General features: G+C 40.2%; 1 protein-coding gene across 2 annotated transcripts in view; it reads left to right on the top strand.

The window, feature by feature from the left end:
* Positions 1 to 13,167, top strand: part of LOC104048632 (ADP-ribosylation factor-like protein 8B) — a 28,134-nt gene extending 14,967 nt beyond the window's left edge. Inside the window, exons 3-7 of one of the 2 annotated variants that reach the window (XM_064455100.1) lie at positions 3,770 to 3,843; positions 4,155 to 4,248; positions 6,391 to 6,458; positions 9,934 to 10,004; positions 12,776 to 13,167. In XM_064455100.1, the coding sequence (XP_064311170.1) occupies positions 3,770 to 3,843; positions 4,155 to 4,248; positions 6,391 to 6,458; positions 9,934 to 10,004; positions 12,776 to 12,825 (357 nt within the window). In that variant the 3' untranslated portion in view covers positions 12,826 to 13,167. The remainder of the gene's footprint in view (positions 1 to 3,769; positions 3,844 to 4,154; positions 4,249 to 6,390; positions 6,459 to 9,933; positions 10,005 to 12,775) is intronic. The other variant, XM_064455182.1, reaches the window with a different exon arrangement.
* Positions 13,168 to 16,159: the final 2,992 nt, after the last annotated feature.

The following is a 16,159-nucleotide window of genomic DNA, read 5'->3' as shown; positions in this document are numbered from 1 at the left end:
GCTGGTGCTACATTATTCTGCCCGCATACTTATGTGTGTTGAGAATTTCCTCACCTGTTTGTTCAGGTTAGGTTTTATGGCTGATATTTTCTGAATACTTCCAAGCAGAAAGATAGATTTCTGAGTTCAAGTATTTGAAATGTTGGATTCAGCTTGCAAGTTAAGATGCCTGAATTTAAATAGCTGTATGTCTACAATGAGGCTTAAGCTCCTTTAATAATAGTCAGAGGAACTCTAGTCAGTATTGTCAAGCCTAGAGCATCCTAAAGACAGCATTACATTTGGTCAGCGGAATAGCTGTCTAGGCTTCACTGACTACTGTGAGATCGTAGGTACCAAACCCATGCATTGACATAGGGATACAAATGCGTCATTGTACACACCTCTGTCCACAAGAAATATCCTACCCAGCATGTCTGAAAAAAAGCTGTGTAAAACTGATGTCTAGGAAATACTTTTTCTGCAACCTTCTCATTAGCTGTCAGGCCTTCCCACAATATCAGCTAATTAAAAGTAACACAGCTAGAGTGTTAATGAGCCTTCCTGTAACTGAAAGCTTTAGAAAATCTTTGAACCTATTCTCGAGCTACATTTTTGCTCAACTGTCATGATACACCTCTGTGCAAAAGAAAAGGATTTGCTCTTTAAACATAGCTGGTAGCTGCAGTCTTAAGAAGGAGCCTTAGATCCACATGAAGAAATTGAATAAGAAACATATCCAGAGAGATTCCTGTTTTAGAAGAATTTGATTTAACAGGTAAGTATAAGCACTATGGTAAATGATGGTTCCAAAATATAGTGATTAATCTAGTTTACAAATTAAATTATTTTATGAGAGTTTAGACCTGCAAGCACTAGAAGAATTACTGCTCTATAGGAGTAGACAGGAAGAAATAAAATAGTGATTTATAATATGCAGTAGAAATAAGGTGTATGCCTTTGAAATTGAGCCTAAAAAACAACTCCTTGAGATTTTAATCTCCTGTAAGGCAATGGTACTGGGTATCAAAGAAACCTTTTCTCTGTTTGGTTTGGTAATTCTGTAGGCATTTTCTGATTCTTAAAATCTACTGCTCTTCTGGGGATAAAATTACCTCTTAAATATTATGAAAATTTTATTCCTGAGGGGCTAATGAAAGCCATGAGAGCAATTTGAAGTCTAGTCTCTTTTTAAAAACACCTAGGCAAAATAAACTTATTTTCATAGCTAGCTGCATATTCTGCTGTTAAGGTGTAGTCTCCTGCCTCTCCCAGTTCACACCCAGAATATGCTTTTTAGCTGTGTACTAAATACTGGGATACAAAAATAGGTGATGTACAAAATATGCAAGGCTCATGCAAGAAAACTTCTCTGATGGTGAGACTCCTCCCCTTTCCTTTCTGGGTGACTTTTGTATTCTCCCAGTTCTGTCCATTCAGTCGTACAGTGGAAATGGTTTGGGGCAGAGATTTGTGTGTTGAGTAGTTAACTCTGTCATTGGCTATTCAATATAATGAAGGGAATTCGAAAGTTACTACTAGCACCATTTTAATTACATAGGCAAAGAGGTGAGGGTTTTTTAAAATTCATGCATTTATTTCCCTATTTCAGATAATTATAACTTAATATATTGACTTAAGCTGGGTTCCCAAGCACTATTAAAAACACCTAGTCTATTTTGTCCTTCATGTTGTACTTTAATGAATAGCTGTAAGCCTTATTAGGGAAACTGACGGGAAATTACTTATCTTTCCATTGTTTCAAGGTGACTTTTTCTCCTAATGACAATAATACTTGTTCTGCAGTGCAATTTATTATAGTATAGATATAGTATATCATCAAACAAGGATAAACCCAGTATTTCTTTATCTTGTATTATTTCTTTTGTGATTAGTCGAGGCTACATAGTCTTCTAGATTTTTGTGGCTACCAGGAATAATCGCTGTCAGTCTCAAAAAATCTAATCTTACTACTGGACCTCCCTGTTCTCTTTCCCCTTCTTTCTTCCCTGATCTACCAAGAAAATAATTTAGTTTCTTTTTCCAGACACACAGATGTGCACCAGATGGTTACTGGTTGTTTCAAGGTCCCGATGAGTTATTGGAATAATTAGCGTTGGTGTGAGGTTTGTCATCTCACTGTAATACTGAACTGTGTACTCATCTCTTTCAAACCTTTAAAATAAAAGGTTTGTTTTGTTAAGACTTTTGAAACAGCGCTTCAAAGGTCAGTGCAGAAAATAATTGATATCCAGTTCATGGTCAGAAGTTCGCTCAACTCTTTTATGTGTAAAATTCTTGATCTTATAAATGGGATAAAAGGCAGTCTACATTTAGGTGATATACTGATTTTATGCCAGAAGGTACAGTAAGATGTCAATCAGGAAATGATTTTAATGGTGAATGGGGAAATATCTGTTTCTAAAATATGAACATAAGGTGTTGAAAATGATAGAGAAATTGATACATGAATGTGATTTATAGATTATGGAATTAAAAATATAGTCTACATTAGTTGAAAAAGGCCTATCCCAAAGGTCTATTAAGTGTCGCTCTGTCGTGCAAGTCTTTGTTGCCACGGCAGGTTTAATATGTTTGGATTTATAAAGTATACGTATAAAAACAACTCTTAAGAAAATTTTGTTTCTGTGTATGTTACTTCCAAATTTAGTTTGTGCTGTAATGGATATGCCGCCTAGATCTGGTAGATGGTACATATTGTTTTAATAGCTATATCTGATTAAAGTAAGAACTAATTACTTCACTTTGTCCTTGACATAGAAACAAATCCATTCCTTTTATTTTTCAGTGTTCACCACTATTTTAATATGTGTGTCAATTGTAACACAACTGTCTTTGGATGTTACTGCAACAGCTACATCATCATGCAGCCCTTGCCTGCATGTTTTAGGTCCTTTCCCTGGTATTTTGATCTCAGAAACAGTTTGGAAACAAGGTTATTGTCATCCATCAGAAGTACTGAATTTTTGCAAGCAAAGCAGAATAACTCCTGTACGGGAAAATGATGTGCTAGTCTTTTAATGATAAAGAATTTAGCGGGATTGCTGGACACTAATAGCATGCATAAGTATTTGCAGGATTGGGGCTTTATAAAATCCCAAGCAGGATCTGAGCTTCCTTGCCTTAAGATTCACTGATTAATCACTTCAGGCCTACCCTACACTACTGTTTCCTTTCTGGTTCTGATCGGTTAATCCATGTGTCTTTTCAAGCACATCTGATGAACAAATGCTTGAGAAGATTGGGAGAGCTGTGGAAGTATTGGAGATCCCTAGAGTATATCATCCTATATGTGGACTCAATCTGCTCTCTGGCCAACTCTTTATTTACTTAATATCCATCTTTATCCTGCTGAAGGCCTGATGCATTCTTAACTCAGGTCTCCCTAGCCCCGTAGAAAATGGAACATCATGACTGTTCTCATACAATGATGCTATTCTTTCTGGGTTTTAGACTGCATTTGCAAGGATTCACTTTGGTATCTGAGTAAGACTTTTCTTGCAGTGAGTGGGAAAGGGTAGTGTTCTCCAGAGGGTCATTTGGAGCTGTTAATGTCACAGGACTGATTTGCCCTGTGAACGTGCCTGTCCCCCTCCATTGGCTGGAAGGGGCTGAGAAGACCACTCTCCTGAGGAAGGTCCCTTAAAAACATGCCTGTGTTCAGGCATTGTCAATATAACGTGCATGCTGCATGTAAGAGTTCTTCTGTTCTGTTAGTACTGTGTAGTTCAAAAATGTTTTGGGATTGGGGTGTTCTTACTTCTTCCAGGTATGGGACATTGGAGGGCAGCCAAGGTTTCGAAGCATGTGGGAGCGTTATTGCAGAGGAGTCAATGCAGTTGTGTAAGTTTTCTTGTGTATGCCCATACAAAATGTATTTTAATGCTTTTCTTCCTGTCTACCTCTATCACATAAGAAGACCCAAGATGATAAAAGTAGTGTGTTTTACACATCCAGCAACCCAGATATATGAGATTTGCATGTTTCAGGCCATTTTTTTCCCAACTGCCCGTATTTAATTCTGTATCTTCCTGTATTAATAAATGCAGGACGTATACAACTCGGGACTGTCTATGCAAACATATTTGTCACATTTCAGATGTTTTAACTTTTTGCAAGTAATGGACAATATCATAAATATATTCCCATTGCAGTTACATGGTGGATGCAGCAGACTTAGAAAAAGTAGAAGCTTCAAAGAATGAACTACACAGTTTGATAGATAAGCCACAATTGCATGGAATTCCAGTAAGTATTTTGATCATTATTCTTACCTGAATGTAGACAGTGTATGTAGACCTCATGAATTGGTTCCTCTGGAGTCTTGAAAATACTAGGTTAAATTTGATGCAGCCTTTATACTCTTGCAAAAATTACTGTGCCATTTTTTCGGAGGACTCAGCATCTTATCAGTGCTGCAGTATGTTTGACGTTTTCTCATCTAAAGGTCAGAGTAGATTTGGAAAAAAATTCATTTTCACATGAGGCATTATCAGACAGTAATTACTTCCAGTCAGTCCCCTTGTTGGCTGGGTTTGAACCAGTGACCCAGACATATTTCTGGCAGTATCTTAAGGCATGTGAGATTTGGCTTTCTGAAGGTTGGCAGATGCTAACATCAAATAGTGCCCTCTGCTTCCAGAGATTGTGGGAGCTTGGCTTTTTGTGTGTCCTGACTTTTTCTTTTTCTTGACTTCTTGGTTTTTCAAACCGAACTGCGTGGAAAAAAATGCAAATATGCATCTATTCTCCAGTAGGAAGTGTCAAAGAATAGTATATTCTGCTGAAATTCTGGTGAGGAATTATGGAAGTGGAGACTAATGTTTAACTGAATGAAAACTGCCAATTTAGACCCAGTAGGAATCCATTAGGTTAGCATTGATCTTTGATGCTGACATCACCAAGCAAGATTTCATACCTTCGATCATAAGAAAGAAAACAGTGGTACATACAAATTAGGAAAAAATTACTCACAATTTGATGGGTCTTGCTTGGCCCCTTTTTTGTAAGCAGACGTTTGGACACTTGGCGAGTGCAAGTGATCAGAGTCACCTGAGGATGAGTAGACAGCCAGCCAACATGAAACCATTGTGAGAATAAAGTTCTCACAAATCTGTTCTCGAAAGAGAGGTCTTCAGGTGACTCCCTATCTTTTTTATAGGATTTGCTATTATTGTTTTGGTTTTATATGTTAAGTACATAATTGAACAAATCCTACAGAAATCTATAATCGTGCCATTCATGGTGAGTGGCGTTGCCTGTCTTTTGTACTGTCTTCACATCCTGTTTTACTTCTCGCTTTTCCTTCCTGGAAGAACAGGTCTCTCATATCTTCAGAAGTATTTAATTAAGTTCCTTTCCTTTTACATGTTATAATATCCCATTCCAATTGCCCAGCCTGACCAGCACAGTAATTTCCGAGGTGCAGTAATGTATTTTTTACTTACTTTATTTCACAGGTAATAACTAGTATTGAACTTCCTTCAATTTATTGTACACAAGCTTTGGCAATATAGATTTTAAGGTAGTTTTATTAATCTGAGACTGCAAATAATGAGTTTTAATGCATTCCAGATTCACAGGAAATAATAGGACAGTCTTGACTCAGAATTGTAATGCGTCTGGAAAACAATAATGCAATCATAATTAGAAAAACCTTCCATTGCTTACTTTATCTTAGGGTGTGCTCAACCCATTTATCTGACCATAATTTATACCTGAAGCCTTAAGTACTGCATAATGCAGCATCTATTCAGTACATTTTCTGCATTTCTCAAGCTTAATTCCTAATGGCTGACTTTCTGATTTCTACCATGGATGCTCAAAGTGGAAGAAGTCAGTCATTTGGATGATGCTTGGGTGGTATGTGGTTTGGGTGCCGGTCTGTTTAGTATGTCAACATTAAGAAGCAGGAGAGCAAAACTGCAGAGAGAGTCACATCTGGGTCTTGAGAACCAAGCCTCTACTGCTGGGGCCCTACTTTTGATTCATGTTCGTCTGGTCCTTGAATTGAATGAATTAAATGTCCATTGGTGACTTGAGTGCACCTGGTACATGCTGTCCTTCAGGTTTAGTTGCATACAGTCTGACACCATCCCATAATGCCATCCAGAATAGAGAGATTCTCTTCCAGAGGAGCCTTCTGATACTTATAGATACACCTGGAAATAATTTGATCCAGTTTTCAGAGGGTGTGCATCCAGCATCTGACCCTGACTAGGGGTGGGATTTCCACGATGATCCCACAGTCATTGGTCATTTTGAATATGTCTACTGTAGCGTTCTAAATACTTAGCTGCAAGATCCAAAATAATGCCAACAAATGGTTAAAGACAAAAATAAACTTTTACTGCTTCTGGATTTAACATGAATATGAATGATTTCTTTCAGGTGTTAGTCCTTGGAAATAAAAGAGACCTCCCAGGTGCACTGGATGAAAAGCAGTTAATTGAGAAATTGTAAGTAGCTGGCCTGTGTAAAAAGCTGAGACACTGTGAAATTTGATATGTAAGAGAAAATCGTTGGTAGTCTGTGGCAATAACCAGCTCTAAGAGATTCCATTTTACATTCTCAGATACTCCACTTCGAGCTCTGCTGGCAGCTGAAATAGCAATCTAGGCTGATAACTGACTGCAGTAGATTTGAACCTCTCTTATTATTTCTGTTATATAAAGTTGTTTCAGACAATCCTGTTTTCCCATCATTGAAGATAACACTGCTATAGATAGTAATAGGCTCACAGACACTTTTCAGAGTACATTGTAGTAGCAGTTTAATGCTCAAATGGCATTAGAACAGAACCGTTTCAAACTAGTGACTGCAAATTTAAGCAATTCGGGTATTTTTGGCATGTTTCCAAAGCATATACTTATGGATTACTGAAACTAACTTAAACTGATACATTATAAGGGTAATTGTAAAGGAAATACACAATTTTGTAAAAATGGCCAGTGTAGCACTGATTTTGCAGAATAGGATTCTTTGTCTCAAATCACATAATTTTAATCAGTGGGAAGTGAAGTTTCAGTATAGAAGGATGGTTCAAAGGCTAAGCAACTAAACTGGGACTTAGGAAACACAGAATGGCTGAGGTTGGAAGGAACATCTAGATGTCATCTTGTCCACCCACCTGCTCAAGCAGAGCCACCTAGAGCTGATTGCCCTGGACTGTGTCCAGACAGCTTTTGAATATCTCCAAGGATGGAGACTCTGCAGCCTCTCTGAGCAGCCTGTGCTAGTGCTTGGTCACCCTCAGAGGTAAAAAATGTTTATGTTCAGAGGGGCCTCCTGTGTTTCATTTTGTGCCCATCGCCTCTGGTCCTGTCACTGGGCTCCATCTTATTTACAGCCTCTCTTCAGATATTTGTACATGTTAATAAGATCCCCCCACCCCGAGTCTTTTCTTCTCTAGGCTAAACAATCCCAGCTCTCTCAGCCTTTCCTAGTATGTGAGGGCTCCAGTCCCTTTAGTGGCCCTTCAGTGGTCTCTCTCCAGTAGCTTCACATCCGTCTTGTACTGGGGAGCCCAGAAGTGGACACAGCACCCCAGGTATGGCCTTACCAGTGCTGAGTGGAGGGCAAGGATCACCTCCCTTGACCTGCTGGCAACACTCCTCCTAGTGTAGCCCAGGATACCATTAGCCTTTTTTGCCACATTGCTAGATCGTGTTCAACTTGACATCCACCAGGACCCCCGGGTCCTTTCCTGAAAATCTGCTTTCCCAGACGGTTGGTCCCCAGCATGTACTGGCACACGGGGTTCTTCCTTGCCAAGGGCAGGCCTTTGCACTTCTCCGTGTCGAACTGTGTGAGGTTCCTGTCAGCCCATTTCTTCAGCCTGTGGAGGTCCCTCTGGACGGCAGCACAACCCTCAGCTGTATCAGCCACTCCTCCCAGTTTTGTATTATCAACAAACTTGCTGAGCGTACATTCTGCGCCATTATCTTGATCATTGAAGAAGACATTGAACAGTATTGGATCCAGTATTGATCCCTGGTGTACACTGCTAGTTACTGGCCTCCAACTGATCATGCCACTGATTGCCGTGCTCTGGGCCTGACTGTTCAACCAGCTTTCAGTCCACCTCAACGTCTGCTCATCCAGCCCATAATTCCTGTGGAGGTATTATGGGACACTGCATCAAAAGCCATACTGAAGTCAGGGTACACAATATCCACTGCTCTCCCCTCATCTACCAAGCTGTAGATTTCATTGTAGAAGGTTATCAAGATGGTAAAGCATGATTTCCCCTTTGTGAATCCATGCTGATTACTCCTGATCACCTTCTTGTCCATCACATGCCTGGAAATTGTTTCCAGGATTAGTTGCTCCATCAGCTTCCCAGGAATCAAGGTGAGGGTGGCTGTCATGTAGTTTCCTTGGGTCCTCCTTCCCGCTCTTTCCTCCACTCTTCAGGCACCTGTCGCAGTTGCCATGATCATTCAAAGGTTATCCTGAGTGGCCTCACAATGACATCAACCAGCTCCCTCATCATTTGTAGGTGTATCGCACCAGGGCCCATGGACTTCTCTATGTCTAGTTTGCTGACATTTTCCTTGACCTGATCCTCTTCCATCAAGGGTACAACTTCCATGCTCTAGACTTTCCCCTTGGTCTCTGGGGCCTGGGATTCCTGAAGGCTAATCTTGCTAGCAAAGGTGGCATTTGGTACTTCTGCCTTTTCCATGTCCTGCGTAACCAGGTCCCCCGACTCACTGAGCAGTGGGTCCACATTTTCTCTTATCTTCCATTTGTCACTTAAGTACTTACAGAAGCCCTTCTTGTTGCCTTTGACATCTCTCAGCTTCAATTTCAGTTGGGCTTTGGCTGTCCTAACTGTCTCTGCATGCTTGGACAATGTTTCTGTATTCCTCCCAGGTTACCTGTCCCTGCTTCCACCTTCTGTATGCTTCCTTTTTGTCATTGGGTTTTGCCAGAAACTCATTGTTGATCCACTTTTGCCTCCCGGCTTTTTTTCCAGACTCATTAGGATGCTCTTGAGCTTAGAGATGATCCTTGAATATTAACCAGCTTTCTTGGGCCCTTCTTTGCTACAGGGCCTTATCCAGTGGGACTCCCAAGCAGATCCCTGAAGAGGCCAAACCCGCTCCCCTGAAGTCCAGGGAGGTCACTATTTAGTTCTCTTCTTTATTAGAGTCTCTTCTGTGATCTGAAGACTCTTCCCTTCTCAGTGCCTCCACTCCCCATCTGCTCCAGGAACGTAATCTGTTTCCTGCATGTCTGCGTCACTTGTGTGAGGATAAATAAATGAAAAAATAACAGAGTGCTCAGAAACTCTGAGGGGGCGAGGGAAATTCCCAGAAATAAACAGAGTTAATTAAGAATCAGTTTCTTCCTAAATGTAGAGACATCCTTTCAGTAGGAATCAGATATATTTAATGTGTCATATAGAACATAATATATTAGTTATAGTATAGACAATATCTTTATATATTTTATTAATAAAATATAACATATTTATATATTTTATTACTATATGGAATTTAATAAACATCTTGAAGATAATGGTGTGATCACTCGAGTACTGTTATTTGATTAGAAGAGTTATCAGAGATAAAGACTGAATTCTAAGTGAAAAGAGGAAAAGGTGAATGCTAAGACGTCGTAATGTTACTCGGTTGCCACTACAAAATGTTACTTTCAGCTCACGGATTTCTGTGTTCCTATTTGTTATTACACTGACTTAATGAGAAATTTGAATTTTTGTGAAATGACTTTATAACCTTTTACTCTTTATAGTTTAAGAAATATGGGGGGTTTTGTGTGCAGTAGCATATTTTAGAAATTTAGTATCTGAGGGTAGGATGGAACCCACTGAGTAAAAAGCAGAAAGCATGTAATATAATGGAAATTTATGTTGTCAGTTTTTGTGGAGTTACAACACTACCTATTTTATTATTTTTGTTTCTGTAGAAACCTTTCAGCTATTCAAGACAGAGAAATCTGTTGCTATTCTATTTCCTGTAAAGAGAAGGATAACATTGGTAAGCTTTTTTTTACAGCATCATCAGTGTATGCTTTGTACAGATCAGATCAGATGTTAAAAATGTTAATGAGATTTTAATATCGAATTCCAATATATAACTGAAAATCTCAATTTACTTTGAAAGATTTTGTTGCAAATATTGCATTCAATTCAATTTAACACAGAATTATGTGTAAATTAAAAGTTCTTGTAGAATTATTTAGTTCCATGAGAAGTTAAGAAATAAATTTGATGGGAGTCTTGGAAAAGCGTATTTAAAATCCAAAGTAACTGAATCCCTCACAAAAACTGTTACTTTTGAAAAAATAGTAACTGGATATGAAGGCCTTCCAGTTATTAGGTGGTACTTAACAAAGTTTGGCAAGTGTTTCACTCCATACACGATTTTACTTTGTAAGCAGGCCTTGCATGTGGCTGTATGGCAGTGTTCCTCAAACTGAGGGACTAGTGGTTTTGTCCTACTGGAGACATGGGTAGTGTATCCTGAAGGCAGTGAGGACCTATAAAAGCCCCATGAAGCTGTCTTCCATCTGCCTTTCCTTTTTGCCCTTTCCTCTCTCCCCCTTTTCTTCCACTTTCCTGTCCCTTTCCTCTATCATGTTGTCCCCTTCTCTCCACAGGGCAGGAGGAGGGGGTGAAGCACAGGCTGAGCCAGCAGCAGCAGGTGCCTGGGGGCACGCTGTGTCTGTGCCACCCGTCTTCCCTGCACGCTGCTAAGACAAGTCGTGCTGGATGGGATGGATACAGCCTCAGCAGATATTTTTAGCTGCTTCTTTAGGAAGCCAGACTCGTTAGAAGAGCTGGGCAGCTCTGTAGGTCTCAGCTGAATGAGAGACAGTGGGAATGGGAGGAAAGCCAGTTTCTCTTAGCAGCAGGGGAAATTTCCATCCTAGGCAGAGACGACCGGGCAGTGGAGGTGGTGAGGAGACCATACCATGGCACCTGGGCTTCAGAGAGCTAGGGAAGATTCCAGCTGTGTGCAGGGACGTGCTAGGCAGTGGGGGCTTCTCTTGGAAGTGGTGTACATGATTCGGGTACTTGGTTTGAAGAAGACCAGACCCAGCTTTGCTGCAGCTTGGGGTGCAACAGTTATCTCAGAGTGAGGGAAATACACAGAACGTACTGTTATGCTGGGGAAGATCAGACTTTGGGATATAAGGACTGGGGAAGACAACAGAGTCAGGATTATCTGCATAGGTGGAGGGCAGCAAAGGTGACTGGCATTTTAGAAATGCAGTGTTGATCCTCACCAAATTGGCAGGCTGCAGTGGAGGATCTAAAAGTGGTATTGTGACTAGAAACTGGTAAAAACAACTTAATTTCTGAAAGGATCCTGGAGGAAATAGGTTTTGATCCTGGTTCATTTAAATGGATGGCCTGGAGGAGAAAAGCATGCAAAAAAGGTATGCTAAAATTTGCAAATGGGAAAACAATGAAAAGAATGATCACTAATGCAGAACCATGTAGATCACTTACTTGTTGAAGTCCTGGGAGCAGTGATGATAAAGGCTCAATTCCTAACAATATCAGTCAAGTGTCTTCCAGTGTAACACTGTGCCTGGAAAGGCTAACTTGGTTCCTGAATATTTGCTCAGAGAAATAACAAATGGGAGGAGACTGCGTATATCACCTCTGTTTGGAACTGTGGAGGCATTACTGGAGTACTGTGTGCCGTATTTTGAGGAAGACCTTGAGAAGCTGAAAAGAGGTTGGGCAAGACCCTAGGGAGATCAAGGAACTGGAAAACATCATTTATAATGAAAAACTATGATGAAAATATTTACCTTATTAAAGTGATAAGACTACTAGGCTGTTAAGAAGACTGGGACCTGTCTTCTTCCTCTGCATTTTTGATTGATGTCAACGCAGTTGAATGAGATGATAGTCGTTTTTCAGTGCAAACTGCAGCTTAGCTAGCTGGTCTCATCAGTAGGTGTAGGTGTAAGGCTGCCAGTTTCTGTATCCTGAGAGACTGTGGAAGATTAGTATATCATTATTAGCTTTGTTTTAGATGCCGAGGGATGCTGTTGTCTGCAGTCTCAGTGCCGAAGCTGCTCTGCCAGGATATTCATGAAGCGCTGTCTTGAACTTAGGACAGATGTGGCAACAAATTTAAATTTGAGGTCTAGAGCTGTTGCTGCTCCCTGACATCCTTCCTACCTCCCTGATAGATGTTACTGCCTTGAGGCAAAAAGATCTAATCTGCTCATGAATCAGTTTGAACCTGCCGCAGTTTTCAGCCCAATGCATTCGGTTGTATCCGGAGGGGTGACATTTTTAACTACCAAATTTTAGTCCGGTGTTGCATGTCTTTCAGAGACCTTGGACTCCTACAACCTGCCTAAATGTCTTCTTAATGCTTTGTCAGATGTTTGCCCTTCTCTTTCTTCCTGGTTGTGTTTTCCTGCCTTTGTTCTCACACTGCATTTCATTCTAGCGTGGATTTTACAGTTCATTTTATGGTCACTTTAAATCTTTGCTTTTCCAACAGTTCTTAGTATGTGGCTTAGAGAACTTGATGTCAGTCATCATATTTCAAGAATACAAAACGCACATAATTTAAAACCAAACAAAAAACAACAGCAAAAAAACCCTCCCTGGAGTTTTAAGTACTGATTTTTTAATTAGGTGTAAATGAGAGCCTATGGTTTCTGGGTTTTGTTTGTTTGGGGTTTTTTTGTTTGTATTAACCTGCTGGTGTTCTATTGTCCTTTTACACTCTGCAAACAGGCTGTTGAGTTTTTCATTTTGTTTTATCTGTCCTGGCAGACATAACATTACAATGGCTTATTCAGCACTCCAAATCAAGACACTGTTGAAGAAAACTTTTGCTGAAGATAACTCTTTCCCGATCACTTTGACTCCTCTCAGCTATACACAACTGAAAAGATAAAGAATGCAACTGCGTACTACCAGGACTCACTTTGGTCGTATTTGTTAACAGAAGTAAAACTGAGTTATAGCTTGTCTCTCTATTTTGGTTCTTTTTTTAAAAAACCAGATGTTTGTCTGCCTAGGTGAAATTCTTGAATGCCTTAATACAAGACTGAAAGAAATCAACACTTTTTTGGGCTGAAATGTTTGAGTTTATGCATGTGAATTGTCAAATACTTAGTAATTTTTTTCTAATTTGAAACTGAATAAACTGCACAGTGGAAACAGATATGACTGGTTTTTTTTGAACGTATCATATAATTATTCATACAGAATGTTTTCCTTGCAAACAGCTGTAGTTAAGTATCAATAATCAATTAAAACCATAATTAAAAGCATCTTATTTGAACAAAATGCTGTTAATCAGAACACTTCCATATACTCCGGTTGGTGAGAAGTTATTTCCAAAGTCATCTATATGTAGTTATCTAGATTTTCCAGTCACTAATGTAAATTATTCATATGAATATTCTTTGGGAATTGAAAAATAAAACAAATTCTAGACAATCCTGTCCTCTGTGGGAAGGGAGAGAATCTGGAATTGCAGAGGATGTTTTTTCTCTCTTAAACAGAGAACAAAATACAGAGAGCGAGCAGCTGAGATCACGTGCATCTTTTCTGACATTATTACCCCCCAAATTAATGGATTTCCTAAGCATTTCTATTGTAAATGAACTAATTTTCACAGTGCTTCTAGCCTACTCTTTCTACTCCTGAACCTTGTGGAATTTTCGAGTGTACAGCCTAATATGGCTGGGCTCTGAAGTAGGATTAGTTCTTTTGAAACAGATTAAAGGAGCAATTCACTTTTTAAATTTTGATGCTTTGCTAACGTTACAGTTACCTGCTTCCCAGTGCTTCACTTAGAAGCACTCTGATGGGAATTCTTCTGTGAGCTTGGAAATTCTATAAAATATGGAAAGTTCATGTCAAGAAATAGTAGCTAAACTTAAAACTTCGGAAGATAGATGCTCAGGGGCCAAGTCTTTCAAGCACATTTGCAGACCTAGGAGGCAGAAATTCTGGGATGCTGGTTTAAAGATGTGGTAAATCAACTGATTGCTATAGTATTAAAAAGGTTATAAGTCATTTATGCAGTTCTTGCACTTAAGTACATGAACTATAAAAAGAGCAACTTTTTTTGTCATGTCTGTTTGAGGATGCTTTTAGGCTAGTGTCTCTGATAAGCTGCTTAAAACATATACTGCAGAGATGTGATAAAACCTTTCTCGAGTGTCACAGGAATGCTGTGATGATAGTCAGGGTATAGCACTTCTTCGTACATGTTTGCAGTATTACCTGCCGAAGTCTGGCCAGAGGGGCTAATTTTACTATGGTTACATAAAAATGATTTGACTGTGTTAAGTGCTGAGTGCTCAGTAAAGAGGTAGATAGTGGTTGTTCCTGAAATGGGATGTTGGAAATGACCTTGCAAAATCTGACATGTAATCCACGTAATGACATTTTGTGTGCTGAAAAACCAGCATTAGAAGGCTGAGGTGATGAATTTTGAACGCTGTTGTTGCTAATGGACTTTGGAAGTAGTAGAGCTGTTGCAAAACGCACTGGAATCACAGTTGTTATGCATACAACACAAGAGGAGAGCCACTTCTCTACGAGCGGTCTCAATATCCTTCCTGTAGTTGTGCTTTTTGGTGGCAGTGCCTCGGCCTTCCAACCTACTACCACGGCATGCAAGGTCGCACTTCTGGTATAGGAGCGCCATATCAAATGTTAGTCCATCACTCCTTAATCTGGACCTCTCTTGCCCCTTTGCAGCAGGTTTGTGGGAGTGGATGCAACCTCTTTGCAGGTTGATTGGAACCAGCCAGTTTTCTAAGAGCGCTGGTGAGAAAAGCGGTGCTGGCTCCTATCCTTCCCATGCTTCGCTCAGTGTAGTATTTCCTTGTGTACTCTACGTATGTATGTATGTATACTCCTGTATGGGGTGTGCACATCACCAAGTACCAATGCAAGCTAAAGACAACCTGTAGAGGGGGGAGGTAAGGTTCCAGGTTGGCTGAATGAATCTCTGAGTAAGAGGTAAGAATGAGCAATTTTGTTATTAAAATTATGCCATTATACAGCATATGCTGATTTTTTTCCCTTGTTTCTCCTACTATGTGACCTTGTATCCAAACCTAAGGCAAATCAGCGCAGACACTGGCCTTGCTGCTTCCGTTTGAAACAGCCTGTCTTTTTTTCAACAACTTGCCTTCAAGTAATTTTTCAAAATGGGTTTAGCTGAAGATGAGTGTTTACTGTCACACTCTATAGCCTTGTGGGAAAGATGAATTGTAGCTGACTGACAACTCTTGACATCCTATTTCTGAGACTGTATGTGGCCATAAAGTCATACAGAGATCTAGACCACTGGAGACAGTATTGCAGCAAAGTTGTTTGGAGAGGTCACAGACCTCTGCAAAGGAGCCTCTGTGCAGGGAGTGTCCCCTTGCTGAGACAGCAATACATAAGGCAGTGCCTTGCATGGATCCCATTTAGGTGTGTTTCAGAAGCGGGGAGGGCATGGAGATACATGGAGTGACCGCACTGCGATGGCTTCCCGCTTCGCAGCACTCCTGAGAGGCTGACTGCAAGACAGAGCAGCAGAGGCTGATCTCGTGCCGGGGCTTTGCTTGGGAGGGGGTAGGTGCCATGCTGTGCTTGGAGGTCCTGATCCCTAGGCATGCACGATGGTGGTAATCTGGCCTATGCGCACAGTGTCGTCCAGGCTGTGGGAAAAGAGCAGTGTTAGGGGATGTGAACAGCTGAGGAACTAGGACTAACCTTCAGTTTTGGCACAGCTAGTAACCCCAGACCCCCAATGGCAAAAGCCCTATAACAGCACAAATGCAACAGTGGTACGGTCATGTTTCCCTTCCCTTTTTTTCCTTCTCCAACCACAGGAACAGCTTCACTGTCACCCAGGTCTATACAGAGCCACCAGGTGCCAACCATCTGTTTTACTTCCAGCCCATTTTATTTATTAATTTCTTTTCCTGCTTGCAATGTAGTTTTCCCCATATTTCTTTTCCATTGGCATTGCATATTGTAGAAAGCAATCACGAACATAAAATTTTAGTTAAATGATATTAAAAAAACCAAATCAAAGTCGAGTTTTTTATCAAATGCACTATAAAACTTTCTACATTTATTGCAGAGAGCCATGACACGTACATAATTTGTTCTTGAATAAGCTATTTTGTAAAATGCTGGTAC

This window comes from Phalacrocorax carbo, chromosome 1, assembly GCF_963921805.1.
Source record: "Phalacrocorax carbo chromosome 1, bPhaCar2.1, whole genome shotgun sequence".
Taxonomy (NCBI): domain Eukaryota; kingdom Metazoa; phylum Chordata; class Aves; order Suliformes; family Phalacrocoracidae; genus Phalacrocorax; species Phalacrocorax carbo.
Note: the sequence above shows the minus strand (reverse complement) of the source record. Positions and strands in the feature narration are given on the sequence as shown.